Source organism: Galeopterus variegatus, unplaced genomic scaffold, assembly GCF_000696425.1.
Source record: "Galeopterus variegatus unplaced genomic scaffold, G_variegatus-3.0.2 Scaffold4493, whole genome shotgun sequence".
Taxonomy (NCBI): Eukaryota; Metazoa; Chordata; class Mammalia; order Dermoptera; family Cynocephalidae; genus Galeopterus; species Galeopterus variegatus.
The window spans coordinates 88,349-107,277 of record NW_007730604.1 but is presented as its reverse complement, the minus strand read 5'-3'; the positions used below and the strand labels follow the sequence as shown (position 1 = coordinate 107,277).

The 18,929-nt window shown below is 55.3% G+C and overlaps 1 protein-coding gene across 1 annotated transcript in view; it reads left to right on the top strand.

Annotated features, from left to right (window-relative positions):
• The window catches only part of LOC103603192 (hemicentin-2-like), a gene marked incomplete at its 3' end in the record, with an annotated part of 116,558 nt that overhangs the window by 11,048 nt on the left and 86,581 nt on the right, over positions 1 to 18,929 (top strand). Inside the window, exons 5-14 of the mRNA XM_008587682.1 lie at positions 43 to 87; positions 1,021 to 1,141; positions 3,128 to 3,391; positions 7,047 to 7,191; positions 7,694 to 7,815; positions 9,554 to 9,826; positions 10,435 to 10,576; positions 11,030 to 11,157; positions 11,608 to 11,721; positions 13,405 to 13,554. Of these exons, the coding sequence (XP_008585904.1) occupies positions 43 to 87; positions 1,021 to 1,141; positions 3,128 to 3,391; positions 7,047 to 7,191; positions 7,694 to 7,815; positions 9,554 to 9,826; positions 10,435 to 10,576; positions 11,030 to 11,157; positions 11,608 to 11,721; positions 13,405 to 13,554 (1,504 nt within the window). The remainder of the gene's footprint in view (positions 1 to 42; positions 88 to 1,020; positions 1,142 to 3,127; positions 3,392 to 7,046; positions 7,192 to 7,693; positions 7,816 to 9,553; positions 9,827 to 10,434; positions 10,577 to 11,029; positions 11,158 to 11,607; positions 11,722 to 13,404; positions 13,555 to 18,929) is intronic.

Genomic DNA, 18,929 nt, shown 5'->3' with positions numbered 1-18,929 from the left:
GAAGGCCTCAACGTACTCCTCAACATCCCTGACTCGGCCAAGGTTGTGGCTTTTAAGCCTGAGCACCCTGGGCTGTGGTCCATCAAGGTAAGGGTCACGGGGTTGCGGTGGCAGGTGGGAGAGACCAGCTTCACCGAGCTGCAAGCATCTCCCTCCTGCTTGCCCTGGGGAGCCTAGGGCCTTGGAAAGCTGAGGGCTGTGGTGTGGTGGTGCTGTGGGCGTGTCAAGAGAAGTAAAGGGTCAAGGACAGAGGAGGGGCCTTCTGCTTTGCACCAGTGAGAGGAAGTGGAGTGGTTGGGGGTTAGTTAGAGAACGTTTAAGAAGGACTTGAGAAATGACTGCAGTGTTCAGAAATGGGTGACTGAGCTGGCATGACTCCGAACCCTGTCCTGTGAAGAATGTGTAAAAGAAGCAAGGGTAACTTTGAGGGACAGCTCAGAGGGACGGGACTGGCTGGGGGAGCGGGGCGTGCTGTAATCTGCAAGGCGCTGCAGGTCAGGGACTGGAGGCAGGCTCGGACCCTAACTGAGCATTCTGGGATGGGGCAGGCTGCTGCTGTGGAAGGTGCAAGCTCCTGCTAACCTGGCAAACACTTACTGAGCACCTGCTGTGTGCCAAGCACCATGCTAGCTGCTGCAGGTGGAGTGGCAGCACGGACCACCTGCCCTTCAAACTCTGAGCACCTTTGAGCCAAGAGCTGTCATGCTGATGGGGCAGGCAAGACAGGGAGTTAGACATGCAGGGGACAGACAGGGCCTTCAGGGGCTTGGGGAGAGCCGAGAGGCAGAGCACAGCTTCAGGAGTCCTGCTCAGCTTGGGGTTGTGAGCTGGGGCTTCTGCTACTTCATTTGGGGAGCCTTGTGCTGGGCCCCCGGGAACATGCAAGTTGCCCGCGTGTCTGCAAAGGCAGAAGAATTCCAGCTGCTGACGCGGGGCCAGGTCAGGGCAGTTGCCTCCTGCCCTGGAGCTGGGGTGCTGGGGTCTGATACTCTGGTGACGTGGAGCCTGGGCCTGTGCTAGGTCTATAGCAGCGGCCGCCACTCGGTGAGAATCACGGGCATCAGCAGCATCGACTTCCGGGCTGGCTTCTCCACGCAGCCCTCTCTGGACCTCAACCACACCATCGAGTGGCCCTTGCAAGGTACAGTGCTCCTGACACTGCACACGAGGCTGAGCCGCCTCTGAAGAGACGGGCTTGGCTTTGGGACATGGTGGGAGGTCTGGGGACAGGCTCGACTCTGTGTGACCGTGGAATGGGCCCTGCAGAGGCTAAGGCAGGTCGTTCTCCCAGACCCCAGTGAGTTCCCAGGCCAGCGTTCTCTCCTTCAACCCTGGCCCAGGTGACATCATGACATTCACCTTTAGAATATCCTCCCTGCCACCAATGGCCTCCAGGACTCTCATGCTGTCCCCTTTATCACTGACTTCACCTCTTCTTTCTTTTTGTCAAAACGTGTCTGTCTAGTGTCCCACTTCAGTTTTCCAGTGGAAATCAGGCTGGCTCAGTAACAGAGCAGCTGCTAGTGAGCTGGAGCGGCCTGGGAGGATGTGGCAGGTGGAGACATGGGGTCAGTTTTTCCTCTGGAAGTCGCCCACCAGGGCCTGAGGATGTCTGTGTGTCCCATGCTGTTTCACCTGGAGAAGCCTGGGCCCTGGGGCTGCCTGAGCTCCAGGCCAGCGAATACCACTGTTGGTCAGATCAGGGGTCCCAATTTATAGTCTGGAAAATATAGTTCCTCACTATGGGGCCTTTCAGAGGATTTTGCTGAGACCATCTCAGAAGAGAGACTGAGAGGGGCCTCGTCCAGGTTGGGCTGACTCTGGACACTGAATAGTGGCCAAAAATAGTGCAAGCTGGACCCTTAGTTAGGGCTTTCTTTCAAATCTTTATCTTCTCTTGTGTTTGTTATTCTTGTCAGCCCTTATTAGTTTCCCTGCCAGGACCAGTGGTAATGTCTTTAAAGTGGAAAAGGGGCTGCTTACTCATTTTGTGGTTGCTTCACCAATAGCAGCAAGGGGGAGAAGTGGGGAAACTTTGGTCCGGCTCTAAAGCCAGAGAAAAAAGAAATCCTAAATGCAGTGCTAGAGTGGGGACTGAAAACTGACCTATCCCAAGGGCCAGTCTCAAGTAGAAGTGGGCAGAGGAGGTCACCTGTGACTCTCTTGGGTTTCTGATTTTGATAAGGATGTGAGTCAATACTTTTTTTTCCTTAAAGAGAAACAGCAGGGCAATTGCAAATGATAAATAGTGATTGACACTTGGCCTCAGTGCTGGGGACATCACGGAGTGGCAGAGACTGTGGCTAACTCGATAGTAGATGCCTGGGCCACAGGAAGCAGCTGCTGCATGGCATTGGCTGATTGTTGCAACGTGGGAAGGGGGCCCAGCATTGACACGCTTCATTTTTCAATCAAATCTGGACTTCTAGATTTTTACATGCCCTTTCCAGATTGTTCAGTGTTTCTTCAAAAATTTTAAGGCATTTCACGGACCACACCAACCACACCCACAGGTGCCCGGTTTATGGTCTCTGAGAGAGAAAAAATTAATAACAGTTCAGAAAGGGAGAGACCTGACCGAAGTTCTCAAGTCCACTAAGGAAATTATGAAACTTGAGTCTAGTTCTCCCTCTTTCAGGATAGTGTGAAAAGCACCACATTTCCATCAAGATAGAAAGGAAAACCAGAGAAAAGCTGAGCATGGGGTGAAGTTGGGCAGGAGTCATAGTGTCCCCAAACCAGGGTGGACACCTCATCTGAGGCCATTCCCCAGAGCCTGATGATGGTCAGCACCAGAGTTAATGGGGCAGGGGTGGAGAGATGTGGCCCTTCCCAGTTCTACCCCATGAGAATCCAAGTCTGCAGAGATGGAGGTGATGCGGCCACTGGGAAGCCATGGGTTGGATGGACAGTGGCATTTCAGCACCACGGACAGCAGCAAGGTCCCTCTCTCCTCATCCCACCCCCAGCATTGGTTGGCACAGGCGTGGGTAGAGAAGGTGGGGGAGTGGGTGAAAGGGCCAAGAAGCCTGGGTCCTGTAGGTGTGGTCTCAGGGCCCCTGCTTGAGGAGGACAGTGGAGCCCGTCACAGATGCCAGCACCTCGTTCCTCACCCTCCCCTCTGCAGGGGTGCCTATCTCCCTGGTGATCAACTCCACGGGCCTGCAGGCACCTGGCCGCCTAGACTCGGTGGAGCTCTCACACAGCTCGGGGCGGCCCCTCCTGACTTTGCCCGTGAGATCCCTCTCCAATGGATCCACCCATCAGCTGTGGGGCGGGCCACCCTTCCTCGCCCCCAAGGAGCGCTTCTACCTCAAGGTGAAAGGCGAGGACCACGAGGGAAATCCCCTCCTTCGTGTCTCTGGAGTTTCTTACAGTGAGGTGGCCCCAGGTAAGTGGTTGGCTCTTTTGTCCCCCAGCTCTCCAGCTCACTCAGAGTCCCATTTCTTCCTGGAAACCCGGAAGGTTAGATTATGAAATGTTTGTTCATTAAGTTTCTATGGACAGCTATTCCGTATAAAGCCTAATGGAAATCAAGATGCTTCAGGTGAGGGCCTCAGCTCAAGGATTTAGAACAGTCAAATACCTGTCCATCTACCCTCTGTCTACCCACCCACCTACCCATTCATCCACCCATCCATCCACCCACCTACACATCCACCTATCCATCCATCCATCCACCTACCCACTCATCCATCCACTCACCTAACATCCATCCATCCATCCATCCACCCACCTACACATCCATCCATCCACCCATCCATCCATCCATCCACCTACCCATTCATCCACCCATCCATCCACCCACCTACACATCCACCTATCCATCCATCCATCCACCTACCCACTCATCCACCCATCCATCCACTCACCTAACATCCATCCATCAATCCATCCACCCACATACACATTCATTCATCCATCCATTCATCCATCCACCCATCCATCCACCCATTCATCCATCCACCCATCCATCCACCCACCTACCCATCCATCCACCCATCTATCCACCCTCCTACCCATCCATCCATCCACCTACCCATTCATCCACCCATCCATCCACTCACCTAACATCCATCCATCAATCCATCCACCCACATACACATTCATTCATCCATCCATTCATCCATCCACCCATCCATCCACCCATTCATCCATCCACCCATCCATCCACCCACCTACCCATCCATCCACCCATCTATCCACCCTCCTACCCATCCATCCATCCACCTACCCATTCATCCACCCATCCATCCACTCACCTAACATCCATCCATCAATCCATCCACCCACATACACATTCATTCATCCATCCATTCATCCATCCACCCATCCATCCACCCATTCATCCATCCACCCATCCATCCACCCACCTACCCATCCATCCACCCATCTATCCACCCTCCTACACATCCATCCATCCACCTACCCACTCATCTACCCATCCATCCACCCACATACACATTCATTCATTCATCCACCCATCCATCCATCCACCTACCCATCCACCCACCTACCCATCCATCCACCCATCTATCCACCCACCTACACATCCATCCATCCACCCATCCATCCACCCACCTACCCATCCATCCACCCATCTATCCACCCACCTACACACCCATCCATCCACCCATCCATCCACCCACCTACCCATCCATCCACCCACCTGCCCATTCATCTGCCCATCCATCCACCCACATACTCATTCATTCATCCATCCACCCATCCATCCACCTACCCATTCATTCATCTACCCTTCCATTATCTATTTATTCAGCCATCCATCCATCTATCTAACATTCATTTTGAGTGTCTGCTATGTGTCAGTCATGGTGCTAGGTACTGTAGACACAGCAGTGGGTGGGGCAGACATGGGTGTTTGCTCTTCCATAGTCATCATCACTGTTATAATCATAATCATGGTACTGCTAGTTCTAGTCAACATTTTGAGCACTTTCCATGTGCTGGTCCTGGGCCAAGCACTTGCCATGCACTAGCTCACTGAATGCTTACAGCAGTTCTGAGTTGTCTCCCCATTTTATAGATGAGGAAACTGAGACTGTCTGCCTCACAGGGTTACTCTGAAGGTTCCATAAGCTGGTGCCCACCATGGGACAGCCCTTGGGTGCTCAGAGGCTGCACTCAGGGCATGAGAGTTGTGGACCATTATGTCATTTTGTCATCCCATCTATGGTCATGCTGTGTTGGTTCCCATATGTGTGGCTTTTTACTGGTGTCCCATGTGTCTCTGAGGTCTCATCATCCAGGTCAGAAGCCCCCAGAGGGCAGGTGGAGCCTTTGGTTTTCCAAGTCTGCCTCTGGTCCTAGCAGGGCATGTCTGGGCTCACTGGCCATGCGGGCTCCTTACTGGGCTTCATCGTCTAACTCCTGCTCGCTAACCCCCTTCCCTGGGAGGTGGCCCGGGAGGAGCTCATAGAGCTGGATGTCATTGACATCCCAGCACTTCTCTGTGGGGCATCTCAGCGAGGAGCTTTCTCCTCTGTCCACTTCAAATAGGGAGTGGGGCGGAGAGGGGGGACCGGCTCCTGAGACTGGCTGTGGTGGCCACGATGCCTGCGGTGGGGTGGAGGAAGTTGAGGAGGTGGGACAGGGCAGGGCTGGGTGGGGGAGCTGGGGACCTCTGCTTTCCAGCCTCCTGGCCTCCACTCCCCTGCTGTGGTTCCTGGGCCTCTCTTCCTTCGGCCTTACAGCTCGGAAGAGGAACTTTCAGGAAGGAATTTCAGCAGGGGCAATAACGGCCTCTGTCTTCTTTCTCCTGTTCTTTCAGATGGATCCAAAAGTTTGCAGTTGAGCTCTGGCTTTTGGTCTCAGCTCTAGATTAAGTTGGGGTGGGGGGAGGGTGTTGTTTGGGTTTTTGCTTCTTACCCGACCTTCTGGGTCTGGGAAGCTGGGATTTTGCCTTAGAGCAGGAGGCTCTGGGTTTGGGTCTGGGGTCCCTGGGCCCTTTCAGCTCATGGAAGCGGGGAGCCCGAGCTGGTCTGGCAGAGGCTTCCAGTGTGTGTGGGTGAGTGGCAGTTGCTTTGCTCAGCTGAGGACGTGGCTGGATGGCCTGACACCCCTTTCCCCTGGGACGTGGCAGGCAGCCTGCAGCATGATGTCACCGCCGCCCACCCCACCCCCAGCTCTGTGCTCGAGGAGGTCTGGCGCATTGTCTCACCCTTGGAGCATCTCTGCCGGCCCCTCTCGCTCTGTTGGGGACAGAGAGAGGGCGGCACAGAGGTTGAGCACACCCCCAGGATCACCCAGCACAGACGGGGGCTTCTCAGACTTCTCTGCTGAAGTAATTCCAATAGCCAAGGAAAGAGATGTGTTGCCCCAAAACCAGGGTTTGATGAGGGGGGCAGTGTGTCTGATGGGGGCCCCAAGGGACTCATCACAAGCTGTGAGATTTCGTTGAAGTCTCTTGTGTTATCTCAAAAATGCGTGTGAATTTTGCATTTACAGCCATGCTCCAAATATGCTTATTTTTAGAGAAAAGGACTTCCCTTTTTTTGGATAAAACCAGCCCTCTGGGCAGATGGGGCAGTTACACAGCCCCACCCACTCCCCTGGGGAGCCCCATCCCAGTCTGGGTAGCTTTTCATCAGATTTCAGAACTGATGAAATACAGTCCCATACAGTTGAGACACTGGTGGGAAGGGGCTGGTCCTTCCCGGCCAGGCTTGAGTTCAACAGCCTTGTCATAAACCACACAGGCGACATGAGCTAAAATTAGTGGAGCTCATGATGCCCAGGCATTATGCCAAGTGTCTTCCACATGCCACTTCTCACCAGCTCCTCCAAACAACATGATGAGACCTCAACATTGTACCACGATTACCCCGATTTTACAGAGGTGGAAACTGAGGCTTAGAGAGGTGAAGTGACCTGCTTTCAGTTCCACCTAACAGTGGAGCCGGGGATTGAATCCCCAGCCTTCTGGCTCCTGGTTCACCCCTGTGGTCTCTGTGCTGCTGGGTGTGGTGAGGGGAGGCTGTGGGGGGAGGCTGGGAGGAATTCTGAAGGCTGGTCCTTGCCCACAGGCGCCCCCCTGGTCAGCATGCCCCCCAGGATCCACGGCTACCTGCACCAGCCCCTGCTCGTCTCCTGCTCTGTGCACAGCGCCCTCCCCTTCCGGCTACAGCTGCAGCGGGATGGAGCCAGGCTGGGCGAGGAGAGGCATTTACAGTGAGTGGCCGATGCTGGCTGGCTGTGCCCAGCCACAGGGCTCCCAGGATCCTGATGCCCTGGAGGGACCACAGAGGAGTGGGTGGCAGGAGAGGGACCTTTGTCCTGGTCATATTGTCCTCTGGGGCAGCCCAGCACAAAGACCTTCAGGGAGGCCAGAGATGGACGACCCCCACCACTGCTAGGTCACCAGCCTGGGAAGGAACCGTGGACTTTTCTCAGCTCCATAGGGTCAGGACAGGAGAGACCTCGAAGATGCTCTCCCTTATGGATGGGAGTCCAGGGCTCAGCAAGGGGAAGGGACTTGCTCAAAGTCACACAGCATGTCATGGAATTTGCATGTCTTTGGCTGCCCGCCTCTTCTTCCCAAGTCTTACAGGATTTGGAATCTCCCCTCTGGGCAGGATTCAGGGGAGTGGAGGCCCCCGAGGGCCAGACGAGGCTGGGGGGACCCTGACTGGGGCCGTGTGGTTGTGAGTCTCCTGCTGTTCTCTGTTTGCAGGGAGTCAGGAAACAGCAGCTGGGAGATCCCGCGGGCCTCCAAGGCCGAGGAAGGCACGTACGAGTGTATGGCGGCCAGCAGGGCTGGCACTGGACGAGCGAAGGCCCAGCTCGTCGTCACAGGTCTGCCCCTGGGGGCCCGTCTGCATACCCCTCCCACGCTCTGCCTAGATTCTACCCCCTAGGGTCACCTCCTAGCCGGTCTCCTTCTGCAGGGTAGTGCACCAGGCAGCCAGCTGCTGGGGCCTCTCCACCATCCAGAGTCTTGCCGCCCCTGCTGACCCCCCGTGTGGGGCTGTCTCCCCCAGGAACGGCCTGTGGGCTTCACTTGGAAGGTTGAGAACTCTGGCCTGGGTCACACCTGCCTGACTGCCTTAATCCCACCCCGACTTCTTGGTTTGGCCTTTGGGGCTTGGCCAGATGCCCGGGCCTTTTCAGAGGTCACTGTCCATCTCTTGGTCCTGACCCCAAATGCTTGCAGGCCCCTGCAAGGATAGCACTGTCGAGCTCAGGAAGGTTGGAAATGCCACAGATCGCCTCAAAATGAAATTGGCTTTATTTTTGAAATTATGAACCTAAGCTGGTTTGTAGAGGGGGAAAAGAACACAGTGAGCATGGAAAGATTAGCCACTCCACGTTCAATTACAAAATACTCCTGCGCCTTGTGGGAAGACTGGAAAATACAAGCGAGCAAAAAAGGTCAAAATAATGTGCAGTTCCTGCTTTCTTCCGTTTTGATTTACTTCCTTTCAGACCTTTTTCTATGTAAGCATTTTTCTAAAAATGGGATAGTATAGATGCTTACACCAACCTGATTTTTTTTTATCACCTAACAATATAGCAAGTCATCATATATGCTTCTATGGCATTAATGAAATTTTACTTTTTATGAATGGTGAGTACAGAAAAGTAGAATGGTTCAAGGAAACTGGTACAGCCATTACTTAGAGCTAACAATTGCTAAGATTTTGCTGTATTTGCTTTTCCTCTTTTTTGCTAACGTATTTTAAACTGAATTGTAGGCAACCTGATATTTCAGTACATATCTCTAAAAAAAGTAGAGTTTTCCTGTATAATAGAGGTCCTGTGATTACACCCAGTAAAATGAACAGTAATGCCTTCACAGTATTTAATTTTGTTCATAGTCATATTTCCCCATTTGCCCCAGAATGTCATTTCCAGTTAGTTTCTATAATAGCGTTTCTGGTGGCTGCAGAGCTCAAACGCTCTTGTTGACCATACATGTGCTTGGGCGTCACTGTCACTGGCTGAACGTCACCGTCACCATCGGATCCAGTTTTTCCCTGCTGGATCTCAGGCCTTCGTCCCTAGGTTAGGCTCTCTGATCTTGTCACTTCTCACAGCTTTTTGCTATCCAGATAGTGGTTTTCTTAGCTCTTCCCTCCTTTGGGGCAGTGGCCTTATTTCTAAATTTTGGCAGCTGCGAATAGCCCTGCTACTGTGCATAGCATAGTTTGAGCACATTACGCTTTCTCTCTTGCTGGTGATTTCCAAGGGTGGAATTATTGGCTCAAAAGCTATGATGAATGGTGTGGGGCTTGTTAGACATCATAGCTGGCTGTCGTTTGGAATGCATGCACATGCCCTGCAGCCCTGGAGGGTGCATGGTGGCAGTGAGGAAAGGAGACCTGCCCTGGGTGCCACCGCCCTCTGGGATGGTGAGCAGACGCTGCTTAGCCGCTCTGCCAGCTGATGTGTCCATAGCAATATGCTATGGACCGACCCGTGCCTCAGGTTGGGGGTGGCACAGGGTCCCAGAGTCTGGACCCCACCAGGGCCTGCAGGGCAGCCCCTCACCCGCCTCAACCCCTCAGTCCCTCCTGTGCTCATGTCCCTGCAGACCCCCCACCGCAGCTGGTCCCTGCCCCCAACGTGACCGTGTCCCTGGGGGAGACTGCCATCCTGTCCTGCCAGGTCCTCGGTGAGGCCCCCTACAACCTCACATGGGTCCGGGACTGGCGAGTCCTGCCGGCTTCGACGGGCCGAGTCACCCAACTGGCCAACCTGTCCCTGGAGGTCAGCGGCGTTGTCTCTAGTGACAGCGGGAGGTACCAGTGTGTGGCCAGCAATGCCAACGGAGTCACAAGGGCATCTGTCTGGCTCCTGGTGCGAGGTGAGGCTCTTCCTGCTGCCCCTAATTCAACATGCACCTCGCATGTACCGCCGAAGCTCATCAGTCCGTCCCGCTGTTGTCTCCGGCAGCAACATCAGCCCTTTCAGTGTTTTCTGTTGGCTGTTTCTAGATGAGCTGCCCCATTAGCTGTGTTTAAGCTTGACAAGTCATTGTCCTGTGAGATTTCAAAGGACCAGGATAGAACCCAAGTTTGGGGCCAATACCAGGGCAGGCCTTGGGGCCCACCTCCAGGTCACTGGAGACGAGGGCCGTCCTCAGTCCTAACAGCTGCCTGACATCTCCTGAAGCCTCTGGGAGGTGCTCAGCTCAGAGCAGAGCTTCAGGGAGCCCGAGGCTCCCAGGCTGGGGAGTGTTGGGAGATCAGCTCCCCATGTGGCCTGCGGATGTGCTTGGGCAGCTGCCTGGTCTACCCCACTTCCCAGGGAAGCCACTCGGGGGGATTTAGGCCATTTGGGGCCCTTGCTTCTCCTCTCTTGCCCACCTGTGGCTGTAGGGAGGGGCAGGAGGTGGGGGTTGGGGGCTGGTACTTGGGACTGCAGGGCTGCTCTGACTGGCTCTTCCCCACCTGTCCACTCTTTGGGCCACAGAGGCCCCACAGGTCAGCATCCACACCAGGTCCCAGCGCTTCTCTCAGGGTGTGGAAGTGAAGGTCACCTGCTCAGCGTCTGGGTACCCCCCACCCCACATTTCCTGGAGCCGTGAGGGCCGTGCCTTGCAAGAGGACAGCAGGTGAGGGCCCAGGACACAGAGCTCTGGAACTGGCAGCAGGTGGACAGGGCCTCCCAGGGGATCTCTCTGGGCCTTGGTCTCACCTGTGAATGGGGGCAGCATTTGCCTTACCTTCCTCTGGGATTACCTGACGCTCAGGAGTGAGACCACTTTGGAAACATAACAATGCCGCAGTGTGGGCTCAGTGCTCAGGAGCTGAGGCTCTGGAATCCAGCAGACCTGCATTTGGATCCTGCCCCTACCAGGCTGTGTGACCTTGGGCAAGTTGTCTGCCTCTCTGAGCTTCATGAATTAGAAAAGACAATGTACATTAGAGTGATTAGAACAGCCTGGCCAGAGCAAGTGGTCATCGTAGAACAGTGGTCACTAGTGATGTTGTTAATTAACTTGTAATTAGTGATGACTGTGGGGCAACCCTTGTGTGACCTGACATGTTTTATGGCACAGCTCCAGAATCCGTGTGGATGCCCAGGGGATTCTGATCATTCAGGGCCTAGCCCCAGAGGATGCTGGGAATTACAGCTGCCAAGCTGCTAATGAGGTTGGCACAGACGAGGAGACAGTCACCCTCTACTATGCAGGTACCTGGGCCATGTGCATCTGCAGGAGAGGGATGTCCCTCCCTCCCATTCACAAACATTTGCTGAGCATCTACTGTGTGTCTGCCACTGGGACACAGTAGTGAGCAATGGTCCCTGTCTGGGGGGAGCTTATGTTCCCATAGTGGACACGGAGCAGGGTGGTGCACGGGAAGGGTGTGCAGGTGGGGGCTGGAGGGAAGTGGCCGCTCTGCTCAGGACTCATCCAGGGTTTCTCCAAAGAAGTGACCGTCACCATAGGGTCACCCTTAGGAACAGTGGTCCAGGCAGTGGGGCTGGGGAGACAGAGGCCCTGAGGTGGGAATAAGCCTGGGCTGCTTGCTCTGGAGGCTGCAGGGAGGCTGGTGTGGATGGAGTGGGGCCAGGGCTGGGATGGGGGAGGGGGGCTCCCTGATCTGTGCAAGCCTCGATCCCCATCTCTCCTCCACACAGACCCACCAGCCATCTCTGCCAAAAATGCCGTGGTGTTGGCTGCTGTCGGGGAGGAGGCTGTGCTGGTGTGTGAGGCATCCGGGGTCCCCCAGCCTCGGGTCATCTGGTATCGAGGTATGATGGGTGGGGACAGGGGCCTGGGGAACTGTCCCACTGGGGCCCTGGAGGACCAGCTTTCCAGAAAGGTCATTGGGGGGCTCTCTGGGTCGGATGTCTAGGAGAGCTGGCTGGTTCCAACAGCCCCCCTCACCCCTGACCCCAGCTGGGTGTTGATAGAAGTGACGCAGGAGTTAGCAGCAAGATTGAGTCAGACCCAGATTTGACATCCAGCTCCCCTGGGTGACCTTGCGCAAGTCACTTGGCATCTCTGAGCCTCAGTTTCCTTATCTGGAAAGTGAAGAAAATCAAAGATTGGTTGTGTGAGGATTAATGAGTCCATATATGTAAAGTGTTTAGACAGGCCTGGTGTGCAGCTGTGCAAGTGCCCTCAGTGACGGCGATGATGTGATTATCTGGAAAATGGGGGTGACAGTACGAGGGTTGTTCTGCGGCTCGGGGTTCATGGATACACCGTAGAGTGCTTCCACAGTGCCTGGCACCGAGCTGGAGCTTGCCTGGCAGGGTGCCGGGGCTGCTGCCTCAGTCTGTCAATGTACTGGGCTCCTGCTCAAGTGTCAGCCAGGGTCCCCAATGAAGCCCCTCCCTCCTAGACGCTCTCCATCTTGTGAGCAATTGTCTGGGACCTCTCCAGGGCCCCACCTTGACTCTGAGACAGGCAAGGCAGGTGGATTTAGCTCAGAGTTTGAGCACTCTGTCCAAGGTCACCCTCCAGTGGGTGGCAGAGGCTTCTATACTCCTTATGGAGTGTTCATGGCAGTGCGTGTTCTGGCTAAGAGCCCCATCAGCCCAGCCCAAGAGCCCCTTTTTAAAGGGGGATCTTACAATGGAATATTACTCAGCCTTAAGAAGGAAGGAAATTCTAACACATGCTACAGTGTGAATGAACCTTGAAGACATTAAGCTAAGAGAAATAAGCCAGACACAAAAGGACAAATATTGTATGATATCACTTAGATGAGGTCCCTAGGGGAGTCGGACTCTTAGAGACAGAAAGTGGGGTGGAGGTTGTCAGGAGCTGGGGGAGGGGAACAGGAGCTGGCGTTTAATGGGGACTGAGTTTCACTTTGGGAGGATGGAAAGTTCTGGAGGTGGACGGTGCTGACGGCTGCACAATAGCGGGACTGTCCTTAGTGCAGCTGACCATGCACTTAAACATGGTTAAGATGGTAAATTTTATGTTATGTATATTTTGCCATCATAAAAAATTAAATTTAATTTCATTTAAAGGGGAGGTCAGAATCAGAGGAGTTACTCAGCCTCAGGAGCCTGGAGGAGATGTCAGGCAGGAAAAATGATGGGGACTTTGGGGTGGATGTCAGGGAGGCAGGCAGGGGTGGGGTCACCTCGGGGCTCCCCAGGCCCCTCCCAGAGCTGATCTGAATCTCATCTGGACCTGGGGACGGGCACCCAGTAGGGAGGCCCAGGCATGGACTCCTTGGGTGTTGAGCCTGCCATGTGGGGGCAGAGGGCTGAGTCCTAGTTCTGATCAACAGAGTCCTCAGGGAAGACCTGAGACTTCCGCAGGACTGGACCAGGGTTCCTGACTTTGAGGGGAAATCTGCTCCCACCCAGCCCCTTCCCAGGCCCCAGGCTTATGGAGCTGCAGGAGCCCAGGGTCCGGAAGGTCTCCATAGTAATGAAGGGCGCTGGCCTGATGCTTCTTCATCTTTGGTCCAGGGGGTCTTGAAATGATTCTCGCCCCTGAGGGCTCCAGCTCTGGGACGCTGCGGATCCCGGCGGCTCAGGAGAGGGATGCTGGCGTCTACACCTGCCGGGCTGTCAATGAGCTGGGTGACGCCTCTGCAGAAATCCATCTGGAGGTTGGACGTGAGTGTACAACTTGTCCCCCACCTGCTCCTACCCCTGCTGCCCGTCCCAGCCCTTTGCCCCCCGACTCTGAGCAGGGAGAGGAGACCTCTACATCACAGACTGCCAGTGTGGGATTGCTCGTGTGGGTCCAGAGCACATGGGGACAAGGGCATCAGGAGGGAGACGGCGTCTGTGTTGTCTCTTGCTGGGTAACAGATTGGCCCAAAACTTTGTGGCTTAAACAATAAGTACTTATTATCTCACAGTCGGAGGGTCAGGAATCCTGGAGCAGTGTAGCTGGGTGATTCTGGTTCAGGGTCTGTTGAGAGATTGTAATCAATACGTTGGCTGGTGCTGCTGTCACCTTAAGGTTTGCTTGACTGGGGCTAGATGGCACATGCCAAGCTCACTCACACGGCTGTTGGCAGGAAGCTTCTGTTCCTCACCATGTGGGCTTCTCTAGAAGGTGTCTCACGACGTAGCTTCCCCAGAGCTTGGGCTGAGATCTGAGTTCCAGTCTCATGCCTGTCACCACCTATGTGCTTTGGGCAAGTCATGGAGCCTCAGTTTTTCCATCTGTAAAATGGGGCTGATCCTACCCCCGCCCTCGCTGGGCTGCTGTGACAGTTCAGTGAGATCGGGCGCGTGATGCCTAGCACAGGCTCTGGCCCACAGCGATGGCTTAATAAACAGGGGCGGGGTGGGGAGGGGGCGTGTGTGATTATCTCCTTTTTGCAGATGGGGGTCTGGATTTTCTGTGGCTGGTGTATGGCCTTGGCTGTGATTTCCACGATGTCCAAGTTCAGGTCTGGGTTTTGGTCACTGGGATTTGCTTGGAGCTGTGGGCACAGCTCCTCGTCAGGGCACAGCTCTTCAGCGCACTGAGTCGGGGCAGATGGGGCTCTGAGAGTTTGCCGCGGCCATGGCAGGAGACAGGTGCTGGGAGTTCTAGGGAAGCTCAGAGAACTGAGAATGTGCTTGTCTGGGCCCGTGGGCCAGGCTGGGCTGGGGCTGGGGCTGGGTGGGGTGACCAAGGAGCTCCCCAGAGAGGGCAGGGCCCTGGCCAGAGTAGGCCCAGTTAGGAGGGTCTGGCTCTGGGGGAGACGGGGCTGTCTCAGGGTTGGATCCTCTCAGGCTTGGGGTGCCCACAGTCTTCTTCATGGGTTTATTCTGTCACTCATTCCTCCAACACAAGGGTACCAAGTGCCTGTGTGCAGGCCCTATGATGGGGACACGGTGGCTGGTGAGACGTGGCATCTGCCCTTGCGTTGCTCATGGGGTCAGACAGACAGAAGACAGGCCATCAGAATGCTCAGGGTACAGAGGTCTGGAGGTGGCATCCTCAGGGGCTGTGGGACCCAGAGGAGGGGGCTAACCCAACACTGGGGGCTGGGAGACCAGAANAGGTGTTGGGAGTTCTAGGGAAGCTCAGAGAACCGAGAATGTGCTTGTCTGGGCCCGTGGGCCAGGCTGGGCTGGGGCTGGGGCTGGATGGGGTGACCAAGGAGCTCCCCAGAGAGGGCAGGGCCCTGGCCAGAGTAGGCCCAGTTAGGAGGGTCTGGCTCTGGGGGAGACGGGGCTGTCTCAGGGTGGGATCCTCCCGGGCTTGGGGTGCCCACAGTCTTCTTCATGGGTTTATTCTGTCACTCATTCCTCCAACACAAGGGTACCAAGTGCCTGTGTGCAGGCCCTATGATGGGGACACGGTGGCTGGTGAGACGTGGCATCTGCCCTTGCGTTGCTCATGGGGTCAGACAGACAGAAGACAGGCCATCAGAATGCTCAGGGTACAGAGGTCTGGAGGTGGCATCCTCAGGGGCTGTGGGACCCAGAGGAGGGGGCTAACCCAACACTGGGGGCTGGGAGACCAGAAGCAATCATTTGGGTGAAGAGCTGGGGAACAGTGTTGCAGGTGAAGGGAAGAGCAGGTGCTAAGCTCCCCGGGACAAGAAGAGGAGCGAGGCAGGGAGTGAGACCGGGAGGGGGTGGGGAGGCGGCCACAGCTGCTTCCTGTTACAGCCTGGGGGAAGCTGTGCGTAGGAGTCTGGGCTTTGTCCTGGGGGTGGTGAGAGGTTTTAAGGAGGAGAGAAATATGCTCAGACTTTTCCTGCTGTGTGGCTGGACTCTTGAGTGGGCTGGGTGTGGAAAGCTAAGGCCTTAGAAGCCTGATAATAACAATAATAAAAAATATGAGCTAACCCTTCTATGGTATTTACTTGTGCTGGGACCGGCTCTAAGCACATTTCCTGGGCTAATTTGTGCAATCCACACAACAACCCTTGGAAATGGGGGCTATCGTTATCCCCTTTGCAGATGGGGATAACGAGGCACAGAGAGGTTAAGTGGCTTGCCTAAGATCACACAGCTGCCGAGTGGCAGAGCTGAGATCTGAGCCAAGGGTCTGGGCCTCTCACCCCTGGCCTGGAGCCTGGTGCTCACCAGCTTAGATGTCGCTTCCTCTCTCTGAGCCTCGGAATCCTCATCGGCAAAACGTTTCTGAGATGTCGTGCAAATCAGAGAGAAAGAAGGCCCGGGATGCAGTGGGCTCTGATGAAGCCACTGCCACTGTTATTGGCCAGAAGTTTCTGGGTGAGCAGAGAGGGTGCTCCGGGGAGGGCCGCACTTGGTATTGTTATGGGCGGTCATTCTCTGCTCCGTGTCTGATTTCTTTTCCACAAAGCCTTGTTTCTTTAGGGTCTGTGCTGATGTGCCCTGTTCCTTTGCCTGTCTGCCTTTGACCTTGAAGCCATTTCCCCATGTCCGAGGCAGGAGGTGGCTGGCACCCCAGCAGAGTTTCTTGGCCACTGGGCCCCGGACGGCCCCTGGCTTTTCAGTCAGGGAAGGGATGGAGAGTGGCCCAGCACCTGTGGGTCTGGAGTGAGCTGGCCTGGCAGTGCCAGTGGGAAATGGAATTTCCTGCCCATCTGGGTGGCAGCTGTGGTCTAGCCTTCCTGGCTAGGCTGGCAGAGGCCAGGAACAGGTGGGCACTGTGCCCACACCCTGCTGTTGAGCTGGGAACTGGCTTCCTGGTGGCATTTGGGGCACAGGATGGAAGGTGCCCGCTTCCTCTACTGACAGCAAGTGCCCACATTGTGGACTAGCCTGCAAGGCACTTTGGCATCACCTTCTGGGCTTGGCATTCCAGGTCCTGCTGCTGATTTGGCTAAGTTACCTGCCTCTCTGAACCTCACTTTCCTCATCTGTGAAATGGGACAATAATCACAGAGCCTTAATGAGATCACGTGCTTTGCTCAGGGCTTGCATGGAATGAGTGATCAGTACACTCAGGCACCCTCCTCCCACCCTCTGTCTGCTGTGCCCAGGCTGGGTGGGCTGACCAGGGCTCGGCCAGGCGGGGTGGCCATCATACATACAGCTGGTGACTGGGCTCTGCGGCAGGCACCTCCTTCCTGAGTTCAGTGCCCTGAGCTGTCTTATTTGCTTGGCTTGATTTCCCTTTAAATGGTTGTTCATCTGTCCCTTTTTCTGTCCTCCCATTTCAGTCCCTGCTTTTTAGTGCCAATCCAGATGCTCCTTGTTGCTGGGGACCAAGCTGGGGAGCAAGGGGGTGTCCTTTCATGGGTGCTAAAGACCCGCCAGCCAGCATGTGGGGGCAGGAGAAGAGCCCGCTGGCTCTGTGGCCTCTGCGGCTGCTGTGGCCAGTGTCGGGGCGGCTTCTCCGTCCGGCACAAACGGCCTGGACACGAGGCTGAGATACTTCTAGGGGTCTAGGACAATGCTCTGACCATAAGTTCTTTTCAAATCAGAAGAAAAAATGAATGATAGTGAGTAGATAAAGGTGAATCCAGCCTGGATTATGTGTGTCTTTGTACCAGCAGGTGTAAAATATAATTTTTAATATTTCTTTGCTGAGTAAAAGGCCCATGAAATTCATTTGTTGGTTAGGGCTGAGGCTGCAGGCTGATGGCAGGCTCTCTATGTGGGGAAAGGGTCTCCTGAATCCTCAGAGAGGGCTGGGAAGGCCCCGCCCCCCACCCGGTTCAGTCACTGTCCTTGGGCTCTCTGGGCCTCTCCCCATGACCCGCTTTGTCCATCTGCCCAGTCTTTGGGCTGACACTCCCTCCCTCCTCCTGGCTAAACTGAGTCAGGGCCGGGGCTCTTCTGGAGCTGGCTCCATCCCCACCAGTCCTTCCCCAGGGCTCCGAGCCTGCACTTGCAGGGAGACAGACGCTGGGCTGCAGGGTCTCCAGGCAATGACGAGGAGCCCTGGAACTTTAAGGTATTAGGACCAGAGTAAAAATAGAATTACCTCTTTCCAGATGGGGAAACTGAGGCCCAGAATGGTGAAGGGGCTCTTCTGTGGGTGCCCAGTGGGGCAGACAGCACAGGGGCCCTGCCCAAGCCCTGGGCCTTCAGGCCAGTGTCCCTTGCCCTGGGGGTGCAATAGAAGGCAGGGAAGTCACCACCTCTGTCACCTAGAATCCATGGGAGCCTTTCCTCCAGGAAAATGCCTGGGGGGGAGCATGGCAGACCAGCTGGAACCTGTGAACCTCACCCCCATTGGCTCCGAAGCCTCATTTGCAAGCAGACATCACCCTTCCCTTTAAACGTTCTGCCCTAGCCAGGCACACCCCTGGGGCTGACTGGCTTCCTCTATCTCTCCCACCCTTCCTCCTTCCTTCCTTCCTTGGGTATTTCCTGAGCACCAACTATGTGCCTGAGGGGACAGTCCTGCCTGTCTATGGCCAGGCCCCTGTATCCCCACAGCTGGCTTGTAGGAGGGTTTCAATAAGTATGAGTCACAAGGAGGAGGTGAGACAGGAGGCAGCTGGCAGTCTGGCCCAGCAGGGCATTTCGGGAGACTGTATGTCACCCTGATGTCTGTGGGAGCCGTGGACAGTGTCTTGGTCAGGTTGGGCTGCCATAACAGAACACCAAACACCGAAGCGTGGGGGCTTGCAAGGCAGGCTTTTATGCCTCAGTTGTGGAGGCTGGATGTGGGAGGTCAGGGTGCCAGCGTGACGGTCCTGCGAGGGCCTCTTCCTGGTGTGCAGCTGGCCGCCTTCTCACATGTCCTCATGTGGCCTTTCCTTGGTGCATGTGGGTGGAGAGAGAGAACAAACTGTCTGGTATTTCTTCTTTTAAGGGCACTAATCTCATCGTGGGGTCCCCACCCTGATGACCTCATCTAAACCTAATTCCTCCCAAAGGTCCCATCTTCAAATGCTGTCATATTGAGGGTTAGGGCTTCAACCTGTGAACTTTGGAGACACACAGTTCAGCCCATAGCTGATGGGGTTTAAGCAGGGGGAGCCAGGATCTGACGTGTGCCCTGGGAAGTCCCTCCCGCCATCACAGTGAGGGTGGGATGGGGTAGGCATGGAGAGGGGAGGGCTGCAAGGGGTCACCTGCCATGACTGAATTAAATGAGA